This window comes from Patagioenas fasciata, chromosome 1 (assembly GCF_037038585.1).
Source record: "Patagioenas fasciata isolate bPatFas1 chromosome 1, bPatFas1.hap1, whole genome shotgun sequence".
NCBI classification, from domain to species: domain Eukaryota; kingdom Metazoa; phylum Chordata; class Aves; order Columbiformes; family Columbidae; genus Patagioenas; species Patagioenas fasciata.
Window position 1 is genome coordinate 109455544 of NC_092520.1, and position 23478 is coordinate 109479021.

Consider the following 23478-nt stretch of genomic DNA (forward strand, 5'->3'; position numbering starts at 1 on the left):
ATTCTCAGCTTTTTTCGTTGTTGTTTTCACGATCAATGTGAAGCCAAATTCAAAAATTATTACAACACATTTTAATTAAGATACTCATCCTTCTTCCACTCTCCCAGAAACCTCTTTAGAAAGGATTTTATGGCATCCATCAACTACTTCCCAAATTCAATTTTAACTGTGCTACTTTTCACCACTTCTTAAACCATAAATTATTTTGTCTGGCTGTTTTAGATTTAATATATAATTTTCATGAGAGGAAGATAATCCACTTGTATTATATTAAAGTGGCAGATGGCAAAATCTTTCATGTTATAGAAGATTTTCAGTTTTATTACAGTTACAGACTTCTTCAGTACCTATTGCACTGATTATACAACATACGTTATTCTGCAGCCAGAACAAGGAAGATGATAAAAAAAACCCCACCATATACTTGCACAGGGGTTGCAAATGCAAGCTAAGATAGATATGTCTTTGGTTTAATAAAAAAATGGTTGTCTGGGAGAATAACACCATCTATACAAATAGCATGCTGCCAAAAGTAAAACCTTAGGGTTTTGGTATTTTTTAATTTCTGTAACAAAAATCTTCCTCCCCATAAAGCTCCAGTTGTCCCGCCAGCATTTGAAATTCCTCATATAATTTTACAGAGTAAGAAGGTGCTGCCTCAGTTGCCTGACCATTTTCTCCAAGCAACCCCTTAATGGAGATAAGCAAACCCTACCTCATCCTCCAAGTATCTTGGCTTTACCCAAAGACACCTTGGTGGTGGGGGGGACCCCCCAGACCATCCCCCAGCATGGAACCTGCACATGGCCCTGCCATTCAGAAGGCCAAGAGGTCTCAGCAGGATGGACAGGAGGCCTTCTCCACCTCTCGGGGCCATAGATCATAGTGGGCACGTGTGTAATGGAGAGTTACAGACCCAGCCTGAGCGAAGCCCTGTGCCCAGGGCTCTTCATGGATTCAGCAGAACATGGAGGCACATCAGGTGAGACAACTTCTTGAACTGGGTCCCAGTTTTCACTTGCGACTCTGGATGATGAATGGCCAAAAAGCTTCAAGGAATTATGAAGTATTGAGTAACACTTGGAGAGCAGAACATTCAATGTGTCAAAAAGAATAGTACCTTCTCTTTCCAAAGCCGCCAGGTGCCTGTGACTGGGTGGGGTGACTCCACCATCTTCCCTCACATCACTTTGTTTCCACAATTTCACCAAATCTATAGCATCTAATGGTAGCAACGGCCACTAAACCGACAGCGTAACTCTGAGCTCATAATACCACACTGAGATTTTAATCTTCAGGGCTGCACTGCACTCAGGAAACTTCAAATTTGTAACACTAAGAGCTGCCTACCTACTCCACCACTTTGCCCTCATCCGTCTTCAGCATTTGTCCAAACAGCCAGTGTGGAACCAGTCGGAAAACCAGGTCTCAAGATCTCCAGAAATAAAATTCCAGCACAAACCAGTGTAAATTTACAAAACCAGCAGGGTTAAAATTTAGACTCTGGGAAAGAGACGAGGAACATCAGTTTTTTTCATCCAAGATACACAGGGTTTTCTTACAGTCCCACTGTTTTCAAATCCCCTTATATAGCACAGGCAGAACTGAAGATACGCCTTCATTACTGGACAGGAAGGTACCAAAACAGAGTAATTTAAATACAGGAATGTTGAGCTAATTGGGCAATGTTGCAGACAGTGAGTTGATGTTGGATAAAATCCTAAAGTTATATTTGCTCTTCAGTGTTCATCCGTAATTCCTATTAGCATAAATATGCTACTAAATCTCCCACAGTAAGCGGCTGTGGTAAATGACTTCTGTAGGCTTAAAAGCCAACAGTAATAAGAAGGTATTATTTGTTTTTCCATTAAAAAAATAACAACAGAGGCTTCTATGAGATGTGCACACTCGTTTGGTTTCAGTGAAGTGCTACTTAAAGGAACCCAAAGTTATTTCCTATCTGAAATCTGTGTCACTGCAAATCATCAACATAGCTATTGCCTTCCTATCATGATTCTTACTGCCTCCAATTTACACAAATTTTGTATGTACAGTCCTGGGTCCGCACAAAAGTTTTGGGGTCACCTTCATGCCATTTCTCCTTGATGACTTAAGTTTCCTGTTAAGTTAGGAACACAGGATCAGGAAAAATTACCCAAGCCACTGAATCCAGTCCTCTACAAGCCCAGAAAGAAAAAAAAGCAAAAAAACCCACACCAAACCAAACAAACCACTGTACTTCAACAAGCTACAAGTTATCTGTTCTATACACCATCACTTGGGGTGCAGGGATGACAATGGAGATGACATGAAAAACACTAAAAAGTTAAAAAAAGAAAAAAATTTTTAAAGAGTAGAAAAGCCACAACTGCACCAAGTCATTGGAAGTGAGCAAGAGAGATAGGACACTGGCAGTGTCCTAAGTCTGTAAAATACCTTGTAGCATATTAAATATTTGTGGTCTGAAGAAACAGGGAAACTGATACAGATAAAATTATCCTTAAATCCAAGCAGCTACTGCAGACTTGCTATGTGTGAGATGTGCTACTAGGGATTACATAAAGTGTCAGAAAAGTTACACAAAGTAGTAAAAGGAAAACACTTCAAAATAATGTATTAACCAAAACAAAACTCTAGTCTTTATATAAGACTGTTTCTGTACATAATCTTTCCAAGCGCCTTTTACAGAATTTAGGCAAAGCTTGCATTACTTTATTTTTCTAACAGGAAAGCAACATGAATTGAGGATTCTAATAAAGCATTTCATACTGCATTTCACAACGTTTCACTGGAAACATCAATTCAAAACGGCTTGCAGAGCAGAGAGATATGGGCAGGAATTCGGGTTGAAAGATTGCAAATTGGAGATAACTATGTATTCACATAATGTTAACTTGCCTTTTGTCCATCTTTATTTATTAAATTTATTTACAGTCATTGCAGGATCCCAGGACTCGAGGCTCTCACAATAAACCTGTGCACCCACTGCGCTCTGGAGTCAAGGCCACAGCAGTATTAGAAGTTCTACCTTGTGCTTTGCTCACCCCCGATACAATCCTTTTTCCTCCTTATTCAGCTGACTGCACTGTGGAGGCGGAGTTGGACGTGGACATGATTTAATAAGTTTGTGATATGGCTAGAGATGTTTGGCACACTGTGAATAACCAGTGTTTCAGTAACGTATCGAGCTTGATTACCTTGGAGGATCTGACAGGAAAAATAATGTTTTTGTAAAGGTTGAATCAAATTCTACTAAAAACAACAGCAACCCAGGACCAAAGTAAAGATGCCATTTCTATATTGCTATTGATTAAGCTCACAAGCGGACTTCTGCTCCACTGAAATATAATACCAGCCCCTCAGTACGTCTCTTTTACGCACTTTGGCCTTTACATCCCATGAGCCTTTTAATCTCACTCTAAAGAGCCAACTGATTCAGGCTGCTTCTCAGTCATCCATAGAAAACTGCAGTCCTCAGAAGAAATTATTTCACTCTCCTCCTTCATCAACTGGTTTCCAAAGCTGAGCCAAAATAATCACACCATGAGCATACTTATACTGTGCACAGCCACCTGAAATATGTGGGGTTCACTTCATTTCCAAGCTACATTTGTCATTGACACTGCTTAACTGCAAGCATGTAGCAAAATGTTATGGCAATAAAAAAGGATTTTCAATAACATCGTTGAAAAATACATTAAAACAGAAATTTAAGAAGAGTATGGTAAATCTTGAAACAGGAAAAAGCTGAATGTGTCATTTCAGCATCATGGCTTTCCTTCAGTTCTTGATCTTGCCTCAGTTTTGAAAGCAGATCCCTCCCTCCAATTTCTTCATGCTCTTTAAATCAAGGGCCCCACTTGACTAATGTAATCCATATGCCTACTATTGCTTACACGCTATTCAAGAGGGTCAGCTCAGCTGAATTATGACCCCATCACATGTACTTCCCTATTGTCTGTTACCTTTATCACAGAAAGGCATGCTTGGCGATAAAATAAACAAGTGATGAGTGTGAAGTTCATTATGTTTTCAAGAACCAGCTTTATGTACATTTTTTGTAAATGTCAGAAAAATAATATTTTGATGATGTATTTGATTAAGTATCTTTAAAACTAATCAGAAATAAATTAATTAAATGCAAGTGATGTATGTAAGCAAAGCATCAGCTACATATTCATAACTGAGCAGACACAGAAGCCACTCTTTTCTTCCAGAAAACAGACTTCTGTATTGGAGAGGACTGGATCAAGAATTTCACATGAGAATCTCCTTGTGTTTAGTTTAAGAAAAGTCCTATACTCTACATGACCCAGTGTAGGATGACCAGTTGTCTCAATATTTGTGATGTGATGAGGAAGCTGCTGGACATGTATAAATAAAAAAAAAAATCTCACCTCACTGCCCTGCTAAGGAAAAACAAATGTGTTATATCATAGGAACAGAAAATTAACCTTGGTTTAAAAAAATAGGTTTTTTTTCTCCAAGAACAGGATTTGTAATATTTACTGCTTCTCCCGATGGCAGTGAAGTGGCTCGCGCTGCATGGAGCTGGCACAAGCACAAGAAGCAGCAGGAGGGTGAGCGCTGGGGCGGGCAGCACAAGGCTGGAGCTGCACCACAAGACAGAGGCAGCCAGCAAGCAACGCTGCTCTCCTGGAAATGTCAGGCAAAGCAGGAAGGTGATGGGTGCACTGAGGAGCATGTGCCATTAGCGGGACAGCTAATGCCATAGTGACTTGGGGGAAGGATGCAAGTTTGAACCAGAACATCCTACAGTCCTGGAGGTGGAAATAGCTGCACTCAGATGCTCACCTATGCATCTTTTAAACACTTCCAGGGATGGTGACTCCACCACTTCCCTGGGCAGCCTGTTCCAGTGCCTGACAACACTTCACATGGAGAATTTTTTTCCTTATATCCAATCTAAACCTCCCCTGGCGCAACCTGAGGCCATTTCCTCTTGTCCTATCACTTGCTACTTGGGAGAAGAGACCAACCCCCTCCATGCTACAACCTCCTTTCAGGTAGTTGTAGACAGTGATCAGGTCTCCCCTCAGCCTCCTTTTCTCCAGGCTGAACAGCCCCAGTTCCCTCAGCTGCTCCTCATCAGACTTGTGCTCCAGGCCCCTCATCAGCTTCGTCGCCCTTTTCTGAACTCTCTTCATTATATACCTCACCTAAAGGAGTAATATATGAACCATACTGCTGCCTAAGACTTAACAGAGTCAGCAACATAAAAAGAACAAGATTCTGATCCTCCATGATTTCTTAAAACCTGAAGAAGTATCTGGATGCAGATAGGCACGTTTTAGTTGATTTGTATTGTGTGGTGCTCTAAAAACAAACAAAAACCCATTCAGAAAGTAAACCAGAAGCATACCACTAATGGTTTGAAATTTAATAACCTAACTGACACAGCATTGCTTCCTTTCAGCATTATTTTTCAAACCCATGGCTCAAATACACTCTTTCATGTTGTGGCTCCCTTAGCAGATGCCCTTTGAGCATTTGAAGCTTGAGAAGCAAATAGCAGGTATCAAGCCCATGCCCTTCAGGCATGAAACTCTTATTAGCAGACTAGCCTTACTAGCCTTTAATTTACAGTTTTGTCTAGTGGATGCATGTCAGCTCCACTACAAAGAGATTTAATTACTCTGTAATTTGACATTGCAACACAATGGCTAGACAGACCAATGAAAAAGGACATGTAGGGAACTGCAGAGCAAACCGCAGATGTGCATTAACTTGGAAGCAAGAACAACTGCCCTGTCCAAACCAACTGATGTTAACCACTGCAACAGTAACATAAGTAAGTCAAAAATACACAGCAAAGTGCCAAACCTTTGTCCATACCTGAGATAAAGAAGGTCGAGGGGGCAGTGCAGGCGGTGGTGGGGGCAGCCAGCCAGACCTCACAGCTGAACAGGGAGAGAAGAAAAAACAAACAAACCACATTAATTCCAAATAAAACCAGAATTAATTTCCATGATAATTCCTAGTGAAGAGGCAGTATTCAGCATTTTAATAACAGAAACCAAACCTAAACTTTATTAAGCAAAACCCTGTTTGAAATAACTTCGTAAGCAGTGAATGAGTAGTGATTTAATTGCTGTAAGAACCCACAATGTTATGATAAAAAGCAGAGATGGAAGCCAGTCAGCCACAAAAGCTGTATCTAAAGCAATCCAATTCTAGTTAAATAACTCCAGAAACAAGGTCTATTTGTCCTTTCTCATTAACATTATTGCCTTTTTTAAAAGTGATGCTTTAGCATCCAATGTAGGCATTAGCTTTCACTCCAGATAAAACATGCTATGTGATGGAGTGTAGCCTTAAAAAGAAAACATCTGCCATGGAATTAATAGGACAAAAGCCTAAACGAACCAAAAGAAATCCATTTCTTTGGCTATATGTTTGTATTTGCATGTTATTACTCACTGGAGGTATTTCAGAGGGAGGAGGAGAAATAAGGGGAGGAAGACAAACCCTAACGGTCAGCTCAGGCCCCTTGAACATAACACAACGTCAGCTTTTTGTGTGAGCCCACACAAAGGGAGAAAAAAAATCACATAGGCCCAGCTACTGTATTTCTCAGTTTCTTTACAATACTGAAAATTCATCATGGGACAAAACTACAGAACATATGGTGGTTTCCAAAGGCAGCTGCAGAGAGAAGGACTAGGCTGGCACAGGGACACCAGCCAGGACTGGTAGGAGCCCTTAGCTGGTCACCCTCCCCAAGTTCCCATCACATGGAGTGTTTGGCACTTCCACTGGCAAAGGTTCATTTTGCACTGGTGGTTGTGTAGTAAAAAAGAAAAAAAGCAATATTAAACTTAGAAAAGCATTTTACCACAATAATGCTAAGTGAGCAATTACATTTATACACTTTTTATTTCCATACATATTTTTAAAAGCCACAAATACCATTATAAGCCTTGTTACAGCTTAGCCATTTACATATTTTATATGCCAAGTCTAAAAATGTCTACATGGTTAAAAATACAAAGACAAAAGATATTAACCACTAGGGATAACAGCGAGAATAAAAATGTGTGGGTGAAAATATTGAGAACAGTCATATTGACTATATACAGTTCCAAAGAGGCTTATAATACATGGATTTTTTTTTTTTTTTTTGACATCTTCTGTATCATCATCTCTTGAATCAAAATTAAACCTAATATCACAGCAGACAGCGCCAAAGAGACAGGAAGAACAACTAAAACACAACTTAGGCTAAGCAAGGGAGCCACTAACATACCTACAAGTGTAAGAGATTTGAAAAAAACATAGTCATTAGGATCCCTTCTCTTACATTTAATTAGTTCTGTTTATAAGGTCACTGCAATACCAGCACAATGCTGTCTGTCTTTTCTGTGCAACTAAGCTTTAGAAAGAAACAGCAGAACAAGAAACTTTCCTTCCCTTTAGTCTGAACTTCAGATCATTACTTCATTTATCTGAGCACTTTCAGTGGCTTCGGCAGTTACAGCTAATAACATTATTTGAAAACCCCATCAAACTCAAACACCAGCACTCTGTTGGTCCGTCAGCTACACATCGCAATAGCCGACAAGTACGTACTCTCAACATGGTACATTTATCTTCATGAAACCCAGTGGGAGCTGTGCTGCGTTGCTGCATGGAAAACACCTGTGTGCACCTTGCTTGCCCATCACCACCGGTGATTATCCCTACAGGAGTATCACAGAATCATTTTGGTTGGAAAAGACCCTCAAGATCATAGAGTCCAACTGTTAACCTAACATTGTCACTAAACCATGTCCCTAAGAACCTCATCTATATGTCTTTTAAACACCTTCAGGGATGGCAATTCAACCACTTCCCTGGGCAGCCTGTTTCAGTGCCTGACAACCCTTTCCATCAATAAGTTTTTCCTAGTATCCAAGCTAAACCTCCCCTGGCGCAACCTGAGGCCATTTCCTCTCATTCTATTGCTTGCTGCTTAGGAGAAGAGACCAATCTCCTCCATGCTACAACCTCCTTTCAGGTAGTTGTAGAGAGCGATCAGGTCTCCCTTCAGCCTCCTTTTCTCCAGGCTGAACAGCCCCGGTTCCCTCAGCTGCTCCTCATCAGACTTGTGCTCCAGGACCCTCACCAGCTTCGTTGCCCTTCTCTGAACTCTCTCCAGCACCTCAGTGTCTTTCCTGTAGTGAAGGGCCCAAAACTGAACACAGTATCCAAGGCGCAGCCTCACCAGGGCTGAGTACAGGGGGATGATCACTTCCCTAGTGCTGGTGGTCACTCTAGTTCTGACACAAGCCAGGACACTGTTGGCCTTTTTGGCCACCTGGGCACACTGCTGGCTCATGTTCAGCCACCTGTCTATCAACACCCCCAGGTCCTTTTCCTCCAGGCAGCTTTCCACCCACTCTTCCCTGAGCCTGTAGCGCTGCCTGGGGTTGTTGTGACCCAAGTGCAGGACTCAGCACTTGGCCTTGTTGAACCTCATACAGCTGGCCTCAGCCCAACAATACAGCTGGTCCAGTACCTTCTGTATGGCCTTCCTACCATCCAGCAGATCAACATTCCTACCCAACTCAGTGTCATCTGCAAACTTACTAAGGGTGCACTCAATCCCCTCATCCAGATCACTGATAACGATACTGAACAGAACTGGCCCCAGTACTGAGCCCTGGGGCTCTCCAGACAACTACAAAGTCATGGGGGAGCAGTAATCATGCACACTTTCTCACAAGTCCCTGGCTGCCCAAACACGAAACTATGGAGCAAACCGCTGCTCTGAGTGTGGTGATCCCCAGGAAGGGGCATGTGGAACTGGAATCAGTGGTGCTGTGAGGAGGCACCAGCCCCAGCAGCTCCCTCGGCTCTTCCAAATGCACATAGCCTCCTCCAGGGTTCAGCATTTTTGTGTGTGCTGGTTTATGCTCCCGCAGTCCCTTCAAAAGCCTTACTGCAAGAGCTGCATCCATTAGGAACTGGCCTCAACTTCAGCTCTAGAAGATACAGCATTTACTGTCCCTGCTCCCTGGTTCTACAAACCCAGTGATATACCCAGGGAAGCAGCAGTGTAGTCTTTGTGCAGAAAGGTGCTGGGCTTGCTGGAAAAGCATCTCCTGAAGTGGTTGCACACACTGTGAAAGCCCACAAGTCTCCTGGGATTTGGCCAACAAAATTCCAAAGGGAAAAGTAATTTTTCTGTAAGATGGTCAAACAAACAAACAAAAAAAGAGCCACCAACAAAAATCTGCACCCCTAAAAACTGCTGTTTCAGCTTTCAAAATAAAACATACATGAATTTAGCATTAAAGATGTTAGATGCTTACACCACATGAATTTGACCTAGTTTCCTCTTTTTAATCCTACAAATTTTAACTTAAGCTACTCATGGAATATTCATAAAATTCCTGCTGTTGCAGAGCATCTTCAGCCTGTTGTTAGAAGGAAATCATGCTCATGTGAGTCCAACTGTTAGAGAGAAGTTAGCTGACTTTTGAAGACTCATAACAACTTATAAAAAAACCCTCACTTTCTTCTCCACAGGGCAATGGCAACATTTTAATGATGGATGCTGCATGCTTCAGCCTTCTCTAGCATCACTACCCTAAAAGCAGCAATAGGTTTTTATGTGTATCAGCAGAGGACTTGTCATATTAGGCTATTCCAGAATGCCTGCCCTCCTGGGAGACCACTCCACATAGACTGGCTCTTGCTATTAGAGACAGTTCACTGCAGTGGCTCTGAAAGCAAACACAAATACAAGGGGAGCTCTGTTTCCAAAGTGAAAGTAAGTACCCTGGGATAGAGGAGCAATGAGACAAATGCCATATTTCCATGTGCAGGCCTCAGAGCTTGGATAAGTTGCACGCCATTGCTCTCTGAAAACAAGTCTTCACACCCTGCACAAAAGCAGAGGGAGCTGGAGGGAGCAGGATGGGCCTCACAAGGGTTGTCTCGTTATTGAGCAGCTCGGTGGTGTTCACACCAGGGTGAGCAAGGTGTTATAAGGCAAATCTCCAAGATAGCACTGTGGAAATCCAATACGGGTACCAGTAAAATAGATTTAAGTACATCCAGCATCCATATCACATGTATTCCTGTAAATGACAGCATTTTCACGCACTAGTTACTCCCACAATGACAGTGATAAGGCTTTCAGCTCTTTACTTAGCATATTTACACTTCAATGCAGATTATCAGCCTGGAAAGCTTCCAGCACCATTTTTCTGCCTTATTTTGGCAATCACAAAGGTCTGATAGCACTAACGGGGTACCACACTAGATAGAAAAACAGGTTTTCCAATCTTAAGCTAGATTAATATTTCAAAACAAACATCAGGCTGCAATGCTACACTCTGAGTACAGGCTATACCATCCTATCTGGCCATGCCACTGCCTCCAGCCTCCCTAGCAGACAACACAAACACTCAGCACTTTATTACCCACAGTAGTGAAAAATATCAATCACGGTGACCACACAAGTGGCTCCTTTACTTGTCTTATTTGATCTAAGAAGAGGAGACCAAGGAACAAGAAAAAGCTATCATAATCCAGTCAACTTATGGGAAGTGGGTCTTTACCTCACAAGGCACAGCAGAAACAGGGGATGCCAAAATTAGGGTTGAGTAAGTTTCAGCCCCTAGGATCCTTTAAAGCAGCTTGTAAGAGCAACATGCTGCACCCCACTCACCCAATGACAGTCACTTGTCCTCTTGTTGCTCAGTATTGAAGAAAACTGCCATAATACACTGAGCTGCTGGATGCGTGCTATTTTAAAAAATTAAATAATAATAGAATAGCAGCATATAAAACTACATTTCCTGAACCATTTCCATGTCAAGTACTTAATTTCATTGTTGTTCTTCATAGCTGTCTTCCTTCTTGGTTTTACATGCCTGTCACTTTAGCCTAGGCATCAGACAAGTTAGAGCTGTTGGGTAAAAAAATGTACTCCTCATCTGAATTCAATAGATACACAAGCAGTGTCCTGAAAGAGGGTGGATTTCCTGGATCAAGGGCTATTTTGTACCTTTCCAGCCAAAGTAAAACCAGATACTGACTACCAAAGGAGGCTGACCTCATCTCACATCAAACTCCTATGCACCTTTCACCCCATGATCAAAAGAGCACCCAGAGTTTGGTGGCTTCTCTTATTTCAGTCACCATTCCCGAAGGGAAAAAGAGGCCTGAATTCCTCAGCTCACACAAAGGGTGCAGCCCTAACGAAACCCAGCCTAAATCCAGGCTCACCTGGGTCCAGACAGCTTAAATCCAGGTTCTTGCTTCTGTTCTGCTTCTCCATCACCACCACTACCACCCCCTTCTGTGACTGGGTGAGGACCATCCAGGGACTTAAGTTGGGAGAAAACTGATAAGGCTCCTCGGCAGAGTCTGGCTGATGGGTTTGGTATTTTTCAAGTGGATGCTACAGCACTGCTGGATCAAGGGACAGGCTGGCTGCGTGGCAGATTGACGTTGCTGCACGCTGCTTCAGAGGGTTTAGCTCCCAGATCAGGTTTAACACAAGACAAACCAATTAATTTTATCAAGAAGCCAAGGATCTGCAATATTGAAACCAGTTCAAATAAGATAAGCCAAGAGAATGTATCATTCTTCGGTTCTCCAAACTACCTAAGGCTTCAGTTCCTTAGGAAGTCTGGGAAGCTGGCATTTTCACCCCTGCACTCTGAGGCTTTTTTGGAGAGTTTTTCTGAGATACTTCTCCTGCTTCTGTTGCCAAAGGCAGACTTCAGAAAAGTTCTGTCTTTAAGCTGGTTTCTATTTATCTTCATCTTACAAAACTTCCCTTCTTGTTCACTGAAACTGGTACTTGGCTATCACATAATGCTGATATTGTCCTCTAAACGCCTTCATTTATTTACATTGCTGATAACAGCATTAATAAGGTGGATTGTGAAATTGCTGTTTTTCAAGCAATCTGATTTTTTAACTCTCAATAATATGTCTGTAGAAAGTGGCAACAAGAGAAATAATTTAAAACCATAGCCAGGGGCTTAAATTTAATGAAGGATTATAGTAGGATCGTTGGGAAATATTTTACCCAGGGATCTGTTTCAATGATTCTTATTAATGTCTCTTCAGCAGGTAACAGCAACACGAAGAAAATATTTTAGATTCCTGATATTAATTTTGTTATCAGGTTTGTAGAAAGACTTTAAAAAGTGTTGTCAATGCCAAAACTGGAGAGGGGTATGCAGATTGAGTAATAAATCCTCTCAGTTAATTCTGAGAACCTGCTCAGCAGCAAAGCTTCACACGTCACAGTAAGCGATACACACACCTAGTGTCACAGGCAAACTCTGGTTACAGGTTATGTTTCATGTGCTAATCATACAGAACATAATTGGTACCTCGATTGCATGGAAAGCACTTGCCAAGCTATCAGGAAGAGACAGAGTCAGCCAGGACAATAAATCCCCCTGCACTAAGAGCTTGCACGTGTTTGACTTCATTTAAGACACCGGTGTGCTTACACATTTGATGGGTCACTTTTAAATCAAACAAGCAAGACACCAAGAAAAGTGTTTCTTCATGATGTCATTTTTAGTGCTCTATACATGCAACCTAGCATGTTTTCACTGTGAGACAGATTTTTTCTAAAAGCACTTATTTCCTGTATTGTGTCATACGTCCACAGCATCTGTATTTTAATTTTCCATCCCTCATTGTCCCTAAATGATTTCGTTTTCTTGTTACTGCTTTCTCTGCTCCTTCCTTTTCTGTTTGGGGACTGTTTCTCCCTCCTTCCTCCAAATGATTTTGTTCCCTCTCACTTCATGTTTAGCTTCATCCTCCACCCACAGGGAGGCACAGTCCCTCCACCTACCTCCCTCAGATCCATCTTGACAGAGCTTCTCACCTCGGGAATTCCTCTGAGGCTGATGGAGGCTCCGGCACTTGCCTCCTGTGGCCATTTTCAACCCAGACCAGGGACACAGGAGCTGGGAAGATCAATGGGCCACCACCCACCACCCCTCCAATCCCACCTGTGGCTCAGATTTTTCTTCTTGAGGACAACTGCATCTCCAGGGTCTCCCCCCACCAAGGGAGGCAACTTGCCTGCCCTTTTCCACATGAGAAGTAGAAGATCATCTCTTGTTTAACCCATAAAGTTGTTCTACAATGTACCAACATTTTTTTTCATGGAAAAGAGTAACCCATGTGGGATCACGAAAACAGGTCAGTAGGGCCAAGCAAGAACTTTTCAACTTCAACAGTTTTCAGTAGGTAAGAGTTTTTGGATTAAAATTTCATTTTTAACAACCTGCAACAGAATGAAAAGAGGCTATAAACCATTCCTCAATCCCAGAAAGGTAAGAGCTAAGATTAGAAAGATGGGTGGGGAAAAAAAAAAAAAAAGAAAAAAGTTCTATTTACACAAATTGTCAAGCAATAGTTACACTTGAAAGTCTGGTAAAATCTACTCTGATTTCCACACAAGTACTCTCTGGACTCAGCCCTTAGAGACAGACATAAAAATTTTAAAATCTAAAAACGCAGAATTAAGTTATGCGATCAGATTCCTATGATGTAGTAACCATTCATCCATTTATGTCCTCGCTATTTTCTCCAGCCTATTCAACCTTCATTATGTCCCTGTCCAAGTGGGCAAGGAAATAAATTACATAGTTGTAAACACATAAATCCTTCATTAAAAAATTCTAAAAGGCTAAGAGGCATAAAACTCTTCCATTCAAATCAGAGGGAAGAAATTCATATTTTATTCAGAATCAGCTCAGTTCAGTAATCGCATATATTCTGAAGGGGAACAGGACGGAGAAAACAGGATGGAGAAAACAGCAGCTCCAGCAACAGATCAGGAGCTGAGTCCCACCTCCCACCCCACAAAATCAAAAAAAGGGTTTTTGCAACATTTATGTTAAGAAAGTATTGCACAGTATTTTCATTGCAGTGATACAGTGCTGGAGAAGAACACAAACAGCAGCTCAATTTGGTGTTCTCTATGGCTTATACATAAAAGACATTTTTAATTTAAATTGCAATTGTTGTTACAACCCTTACAACCAAAGATATTAACTTGACTCAGCACTCTTAACTCGATGAAACCAGCAATATTAGAGCTCTTGTATAATGTGCAATCGCTATTCAGCAAAATTGCATATTTTGCTGATGGCATTTGGCATTATCACTATTCTGAAATAAAGGTCCTTCAGAATTGTCATATTCCTAATTTAATGTTCTGGTCTGATTAATAAACACAACACAGTAACATGCAAGACAGCATGGTGCTACAGCATGAGTAAAATCTGGCCGTATTACCCGAGAAAGTAGCCAGACTTCACTAAATCAAAACCAAGAGCAATGAAAGGAAGGGGTCCTGAAAATTAATTACCTCATTAAATTCCCTGTGATCTAAACTCAGCATAAAAAAGGACATTACTGTTCTAGGTTCACCTCCTCACTTCAGCTTTGAATCAAAAAGTTAGTTGAGAAATATCTATTTCTGGTAACACAAACAGCAAAACCCCTGCTTAAAAGTTCGCCTTTAGTAATTAAGACTTGCAGACAGCTGACCTCAATAAATACAGGTATTTCCTAACAAATACAATTCATTATAAAAGAATACAGAAGATCATGCCGTAATTATATTATACTTATGTAGGTTATGTTTGGCAGGTTTTCAGTACCTACCTTGTTTCCCTGAAAATAAGACAGGGTCTTATATTAATTTTTGCTCCAAAAGATGCTTACTTTTTTACATGCATAGCTGCCTGGATGTTATTTAAATTTACTACTTCTATGAACAGTAACTAGGGCTTCTTTTTGGAGCAGGGCTTATATTTTGAGCATCCTGAAAAGTCATGCTAGGGCTTATTTTTGAGGTAAGTCTTATTTTTGGGGAATCAGGGTGGTTCCACGTGACCAAAAGGGAAAGCCACCTGCATTTGGCTCACTAAGCTAAAAACAATGTGTAACTGAAAATACACTGCTGAAAACAGCTGAAAATAGCTGGGTACCTATTTGGACCTGTTTGTCTCACAATGCCTACAACGACGAGCAGCAATAATTCTCAAAATCCTCTTTGCTATACAATTACAGAATTGTTTTAATTGATATGTACACTGAAAACATTCAGAAAGACATACAATTAGGCCGTGCTTGGGCGAATATGAAAAACCAAAGATATCTCAACACACACTTCCTATTCAGAAATCTCCACACTCAGCAAATAAAACCCACCAGGTCTGTACATTCAAGCAAAGGTTGTGCTAACTGAATGAAATAATGAAGGTCTGATGAAGTAAAGGAAGTAACGAAGAGCTTTCCTCTCCGAAGTTATGAAAAAGAGGATAAAATGTGACACTGAATACCAGTCTTCCTCTAGCACTAACAAAAATGAAAAGGTGTGAAAAGAAGTTTGTGCTGATTGAGCCTTATGACAGAAGTACCACTTCAAACAGTGTATATGAAGGAGTATGTGAGCGATGTAGGGACACATACAGGAATGCTCATGCACACCGATAAATCTGTTCCCATGCTCCTTTTCTAAGAACACTACACTGAGAGCAGAGGGGATGTTTTCTAGTTTGACAGTGATCACTAGCCCAGCAGAGATAAGTAGAGGTTGCAGATCTGATTGTAGTTAAGAAAACATCACCCATAAGAGAAAACACTGCATTTAAAACAAAATACTAGTGTGTTTCCCCCTTTCCAAGTGTGGTGCTTAACACCTCACATTTTAAAAGGGTGAAAAAACTAAAAATACTAGCCCCGCATTGCTGGCTGAAAACAGCACCCCCAGACGAGGGAATGCAGGTTATAGTAAGTATTTGCTCACAAGCCCGTGTAAGAATCGGTGCCTGCATTCCATGCGTTCTTTGCTGCAGGGACAGTCGCGGCAGGAGGCAAGTTTCAAAAGCAAATGAGCACTGAAAACTTTCAGTCAAAAATTCATTTGTAAATAGTTATATGGCTGTTTTGATGAATTACAGACAGATATTCAATCTTTCTTCCATGTCAACATGCAACTATACTGTTTACGACAATTATCTTGTTTCATCAAAGCAAATTCTCTTTTCCAAACAAGTATCCTTTGTTCTACAGAAATGTTAATTAAAAGAAGTTATGCAATTCAGAAATGAAACTAAATGGGAAATAAAATGTATTTCAGAGGCATCTGCATCAATCTAACAAGACCCAGACTGTTGTCACTGTCTATAATTGCCCAGAAGTAAATTCTTTAGTAGCTGTCATAGGCAGAAAATGCAACCGAAGGCCAGAAAACAATGGATGCACTTTTGGGTTTTAATACTCAAGCTGAGACTTGGCCCAGTCCAGGAGTTACCCCAAGGCAGACTCTAACTTACTGCCACCTTCGAGGGTCCGAGGTGGTTGGGGACATTGCTGCAGCACCCCAGCCGGCCAGCAGACCACAGGGGCACGCTGCACCAGGTTCCCAGCTGTGGCAATTCTGGGCCCCTCAGTATGTGCTCCCTCGCCCAGATGGCAGCACAGACCAAAAGGAGCATAAGGAGCCCTGGAGAGCGACTAATTCTGCAAACCACCTTTGTGAACAGCGCAGAAAAGGTTTGAGTGTCACAGGATCCCAGGCCTTACTCTGAGAGCTCTTGGTTTGTATCTGACTAGACAGAGGGCTAGAGAAGAAATGAAAATGTAGACCAGGCCATGTATGTATTTTGCTTCTACTTAAAACCTGCTGTTGTCTTTCCAGGAATGCAAAAAAAAAACCAACAGCCAAGTATTTTTTTAATATGTACATAGGCCAAATGCCAGAGATTATATATTCAACAAAAAGAAATGCATTGAGAATCTAGCAGCACTGAATTTTTCTCAGATGCTAACACAAAGACTACATGATTAGAAAGAGATAGAAGATATTTCTGTCTCCTAACATCTTGTAACAGAAATTCACATAAGGACATCTCTGAAGGTGGGGGCTTTCAATAAATTCTCCGGGTTTTTTTACGTTTTCCTTGCATAACACTAGTTATAGCATCCCAGAAGAGTACAGCTACAGAGTATGAATTGAAGGCTACTCCTTCAAGTGCAGTAACATCCCAGTTCAACACTTTCAAAGCACAGTTTCTGTGGGTAGTACATTGCTGCACATCCCAGCCATCACAGATGACTATCTCTTTGCGTATTTGCCAGAAGAGGGGCATCATAAGATGGTAGCAAACAAGATACAGCTGTAGTAAATGAAAAACAAACAAAACACGGCCCAGAAAAACAGTGCCCACAATAAGGATCTGCCACAGTCTTCAGCTGAACTCACCTGAAGAAAAAATATTTTTCCTTTTCTGTCCTTTAAAAGTGAAAAACACTCCAAACCACTGGTGGCTTTACAATTAAACAAGTGATACCTATAGATCTACATGACCAACAAGGAACCGAAAATAAAATTCAATACTAGTGGGAACTCCTTTGCAGGTGTGGGAGCAGACTATCTACCAAACTCACAAAATCAGAACTATTTATGAAAAAGAATTAAGACAAAAACCAATGTACCAAAATGGGATTATTCTAATAACATTGGATATACCCTTAAAGCTATTAAAATAGTCTATTTTACAGTCTGTTTTTCTGTACTGACACTGGGCAATATGGTGGTGCTAGATGGGATGGTCGTTCCAGCTAATTTTTGTGGTTCAACTGTGACAATGAGACTATTTCTGTAAACCTGGGAAGGAAGGCAGGGAGAAAACATAAAGCAAAAATTCAGCAGAGAGTACATTAGGACAGACAGTAATCAACTGACCTGTGGATAGAAACACATCAGTTTTGATATTTATGCCAGACCATATTATTTCAATAGCCAAGAAACCCATTAATAAATTATACATTGCCACCACATCATCTATATTGTAAACCTGTAACTGTATCATTTGATGGCAGATGGAAACCATTTGAACTTCATTTTTCATACTGTCAGCAGAAGTAAGAATACAGCTTGTTATTACACAAGTGTGTGCAATTTATTTCACATGAACAGGCACACACAATTTCTTTTCAACGAGGCTCTTTGGCTTAGAGGTGAAGATCAATCCCCTCTGTCTTCCTACAAGCTGTCTTTTGAGAAAGTGCAAAGTGCACCTTGGCAAAGAGTTTGGCTCTAAAACAATGACCACTCCCTGAGGAAGAGCTGCCTCTAGATTAAAAAGGTTTCCAAAAATGACGACACTGGGATTTCTACCGAGAAGCAAGATCTGTAGGGACAAGGACGAAAAAAAAAAAAAAAGGATGAAAAAGGTGAGGTGATGAAAACAAGAAAAGTGGACGAAAAGAGAGCAGCAGTATAAAATCACATTATCAGTACAATGTTGCAGAACAACAACCACTCGAGGCTTAAACGACAGGGAAGAGTGTGCACATTTCTTCATGGAACGAAGAACTGAAAATATGACTTTGAATGCAGACAGTTTACTTCAAAGCAGAGCCAAAATAAATGCACCATCGTACTTTGGCACGCTGGGACAGACATTTAATCCTCTTGTACCAATTTAGATTTATTGAAAATGGAACTGTTCTTCAAGGCTACAAATTCATCCTTATTCTTTTGCCATGAGTATTTACATTTTTGGCACAAAATAGAACGGCTCCATTAGAGGAATATGACCACCACAAATATTTAGCATTGCCATCAGGGGACATTTAAGACAATAAAAAATGATAGGCCAATACCCTGCAGGTACAGGAAGAAGCTGAACTTCTGGGAGACCTTCCACATTTCTGCAATTTAGTAGCACACCATCCTTCAGGTTTTGTCAACCTAGAGCAAATTTTTCTTCCAATTATAAATGGCTGTAAATTTGAACCAAATATGAGAAATAGTTTTAGGGTGAGCAAAGCACTTATTGCTTTGCAAGCAATCAACTGCCATAGCCTTACTTAATTGACCCATTTATAGTGAGGAAACCCTCCAAAAAGTATTGATAGGATGAGTTATCCTTTCCTACACTGATTAGAACACTGTCAGTTTGTTAAGTTGCCCAGAAGAAATCCTTACGCTACTTCAAAAGTAACGGTGACTTTCAAAAGGATCCATTTCAAAAGCAAGATGTTACTTTTCATTCACAGAATGACTTCTTTGAGAATTTACATTCTCTTTTCATTTGTGTTCCAAGAGAAATTTAAATCCAAGTTTATTTCCTTCTTTTTTACCTGGATTCTGAGCGGATTTTCTGCCTAGAAAATGTGTACTTGGCTCTGTTTGGGGTTTTATTTTGATGTATAACGAAATCAAAATTGGAGGCAACAGAGCCCTGAATAGCAACCACAGTCAAAGATCAAGAATTGTTCCTCTGTGGAAAACAAAAAAAAAAAAAAAACACCAACAACAACAACAACAACAAAAATCCTATGGAGTTTCAGGGTTCAGCACACATAGTAGGACTCTGGTATTCTGTCTGGTGTTTGTACAGAAAAAAAGTGCCATATAGCAAGAGGTGAAACACTTTCTTTTCTACTCCAACAACCACATTAACTGAGCCCAGTTAAAACATTCCTTGACACTGCCAGACCTTGGCTTTCTTCTGAAGCACAAACATGACCACGTTTAACCCAGTCCTTGAATCAAGTGGTTGCTGTGCACTGAGTAAAGCTCTAGTCTGGTTCAAGGGTGCTGCTGAAGCCCAGCGCTGCTGGGTGATGGCTGCCCTGAGCAAACAGCTCCTCCTTCTACCACCTGCTGTGCCAGGCAAAAGGACCACTCAAACACAAACCCGCTGGAGAGAGGTTTTCTTTCAGTTCACTCCAGCTACTGTTCTACATTTTCTTTCTCTTCCCTCAACATGCTCCCATGTCTAAAGAAATTACCATTTCTTTTTACCCAAAGAACGGTTTCTGATTGCCCCCACACACGGAAGACTTCAACATCAAAAATGTTTGTGCACGAGAACTTTCATTTTCTCCCAGTTTAAACATTAAGGGTTTTCTTCCTGCTTCTGAACTACAAAAAATAGTAATAAAAATCAAATATGTTGTAGTTACTGACGAGAATTATCTAAACAGCCAGACTAGTTATAAACAGTCAGTGATGACAGACCACCATATGTTAAGCTTCTCATCATTGTGCCAGAAAACTTCATAATCACCTTAATTATAGCAACAGCAATTTTTCCCCTCAGTGGAGATGTAATGCAAGGAAGTCCAAGTTCTTCTGTTCTGTAGTGTATTACTGTCTATAGCAAAGGCAAGCATATGTGCATATTGTCAAGCATTTCTGCAAACAGTTCAAGTTGCCAAGTATGTAGCTAACCTAAATGGCCTCAAAAGAAGGAAAGGAAGTAAACCACCTTGTGCGTTTTGTTGAAATATTTTGTTCAGATCCAAAGAGGAAGCTCTGGAATGTGATTTCTGTGGCCTTGGAGGTGGAGTGGGGGGCTCTTCTCCCTTTTTCATGGCATCTTCTATTGACGTGCTAGAATAAGACCTAAGGAAGAAGGGGGAAGAGCAGAAAATATTTTACTTCACAAATTCATTTTAAACAGCTACAGTGAAGCATACCTAAAAATACAATGACATTCCTTGCCCTACTGACTAAAAGTTCCCCCTTTTTACAAGACAGATTTATTTGCCAACAGAGGGACCTACGTGTCTGGGGAAAGGAACAAGTCACACTTATAGAGCTAGTATTTTTTTTTAAGGCCTTTTCTATTACAGCTTCAGGCTCTTCTCATGCAACTTTAACTGCCAACAGCATAATTGCAGCAAATATTATTAATAAATCTGAGTAAAATGTCCCCCCCTTACAGTTTGTGTTGCCTTTCCCAGATCTGACGGTAGCATTTATACAGGTATAGTTTCAGCCTACTGCTTGCAAGTACACATTTTGTAGTTTATAATATTCTAACTATCAGAATAAATTTTTCATATTGAACAGTCACCTAATTCCACAAAATCCAGGACAAAAAAACGGCTCTAAAGTCACCAAAACTGGTCAAATACATGTTTCAGTACATCACTCTGTGCCGTTCCACATCCCATTAACCCCAGTGTGGTGCCTTTGCTAAGAATTTTGATTTTGCTGAATTGTGTCCAATATTTTTTTTCAGCTGTTGTAGTTACCAGTTCTTCTGCAAGACTGAGAGCTTTGTTCAAAATGAGCATTGACAATGTGAGATGTTACACTTAGTATAACACATTATGCACGACAGGCAAGACCAAAAACACATTTGAGTAGAACAAAAATAACTCCCACTAATGGGAAACGGGTCCTTTTTTTTGCCAAACAAGCTGTTGCTAGAAAACAGCATTTCAGCAGGACAGACATTTGGCAATGCTGATCCTATGTTTCTCATGTATATTTTAATAAATACAGGAGTGAAAGCTGTAATTGTTTTAAAATTTACATGTGAGAAAAAAAAAAAAAACACAACCTTCTGCTGATGCTGAATTTTTTATCTTGGCAGGATTTTGAATTCTATAGCCCTACCACATACAACCCAACCCCCTGGGATAAATGGGAAAGCTTTTAATCAGGATCTTAAGGTTTATACTTTTACTTTCCATATTATGCAGGGTATATTTTATTTGCATTAAAATTGTATCACCTAACAGTTTGCAATTTTTACATTTTTGTAAAGATCAAGTAAGATAGCAGCTACCAGGCAAAAACATGCCAGCTCCAGCAGTGACACTGCAGAGCCCTCTGACAATGAAGCGTTGCTTGCAGCAGGTGGACTTGGCACCTAAAAGCCAGTTAAGAGTCAGCAGCTAAGATTCTGCTCAGGCTAAGGAAGACGGGCTGCAGTGCTGAGAGCCGTAACAGACTCAAATCATAGCCTCTGGTGGTCAGGCACACCTGAAGACACAGACCCTCCAGGTTATATAGAGTCCTCCAGGCCAGGCAGGACAAGCACAGCAGAAAGTCCGAGCTCAAGGATGCACTCAGGAATCTTTAGTCTCAATTTCTGCACTGAAGTAGTGACATATAGTCACACGTGAGACAGTCATATGTGACAGTCACGTTCAAGTGACTTTTTTCAATCTTGTTGAAGCATTTTCTATTTTATGCATTTTTGCATAAAGTACTTTTTAAACACTTTTTTATTGCACATTTGCAATTTATGATTCAGTAACACAGCAAGAAAATTTAATACAGTATGAAAACGAAAAAGCTTTGTCTACAAGAAGAAAAATGGCACACAAGGCAGTTCAGCCTTTCTAGGTATAGGTCCCAAGAATGGAGGATTTCAATCTTCATTCATCGTGCTCATAACTGATCCTCTCTTATTAGCAGGCTTTGACAAGTTTGTAAAGAGAGAGTTCCTGATTATATGCTCATTACCTAAGAAAAAGAAATGAAGCCCTCTAACTAGCACCAAAAAAAGTTAGAAGGTGAATGCATGATATGGCTATACACCAGAATGGTGAACAGCCAAACCCAACACATAATCCATTTATACATAACATATTCTGGCACAGGTTTCCCTTTTCTTTCAGACACCCCGATTCAGCAGATGTTGTTTCTCGTGCACGGCAGTGTAAGTTCGTAAGTCCTTCCATCAGACGCCAAGCAGCCACAGTCAAGTACACGCAAGCCAACGAAAGGATTCACCCACACCCAAGAGTGGGGCTACTATTGCTGTTTCTGTGGAGGCACGCAGTGTATCCCTTCATATGCAACCACCAAGCAGGTTTCCACAACAGAAAGTTGCTGAGAACATCCCCCATGATGGGGTGGTCCCCGCTGTCCCACCTTGGACAGGGCTGGAGGCCGTCACCAACCCAAGGAAGCTGTGGGGCTGGGTACACAGGCCAAAGTCCCAGTGCTTTATGATCAGAGATCTAAGGCAGTACTTCTGTAGGGCCTACAGCTAACAGATGTCTCCTCGTAAATCTGTCTTTCATCAGCACAACACCAATTAAAAAAAAAAAAAAAAAAAAATTAAAATGCAATGCCAGTTCTTACACCTTGTGGCTAACACCAGAGGAACATATGTCTTCTCCTGAAACAGAAATGAAAGCAGTACCTGGATCGTGGTCTGGCTTTAAGTGTATTAGATTCCTGAGCAGCTGAAACAGAAAAGAAGAAAGAATCACAAAAACATCCCATTTTAAAGAAATGCTTTTAGCTGCAGGATCAGCATTCATTAAAAATGAGAGTATTACAAATGTGGATGTGGGAGTGTGTTTATCTCACGTGAGCAATGGGGAGTTATTTTCGCTTCTTCTTCCCCTTTGTTTCTGTAGTGTGTAAATGTCCCAAGAATTCAAAAGCCTACACGTAGCCAAACTTCACCTTTTAATTTGGTTACCAGAACACAGAAAAAGCATTAGGTCTGATAGCTCTGATCTGTACTCCTGGATGTAGTTGTGACGAATCAACATAATGAATAGCATAAACATTCCACAGAAAACATCTTATTCCTAGCCTCCTTCTGAAACCACAGAGGTTTATGTCCTTCCCAAATACTTTAACTCATGAATATAAATATACACCTTCTTACCACCCATAAAAAAAAAAAAAAACAAACACATCAGGTT

The 23478-nt window shown here is 40.7% G+C and overlaps 1 protein-coding gene across 4 annotated transcripts in view; it reads right to left on the reverse strand.

The window, feature by feature from the left end:
• The window catches only part of REPS2 (RALBP1 associated Eps domain containing 2), a 105859-nt gene that overhangs the window by 17621 nt on the left and 64760 nt on the right, over nucleotides 1-23478 (reverse strand). For all 4 annotated transcript variants that reach the window (XM_065857815.2, XM_071812691.1, XM_065857820.2 and 1 more), the window contains exons 12-14: nucleotides 22965-23007; nucleotides 20286-20422; nucleotides 5857-5921 (exon numbers count right to left, since the gene is read on the reverse strand). In XM_065857815.2, the coding sequence (XP_065713887.1) occupies nucleotides 5857-5921; nucleotides 20286-20422; nucleotides 22965-23007 (245 nt within the window). The remainder of the gene's footprint in view (nucleotides 1-5856; nucleotides 5922-20285; nucleotides 20423-22964; nucleotides 23008-23478) is intronic.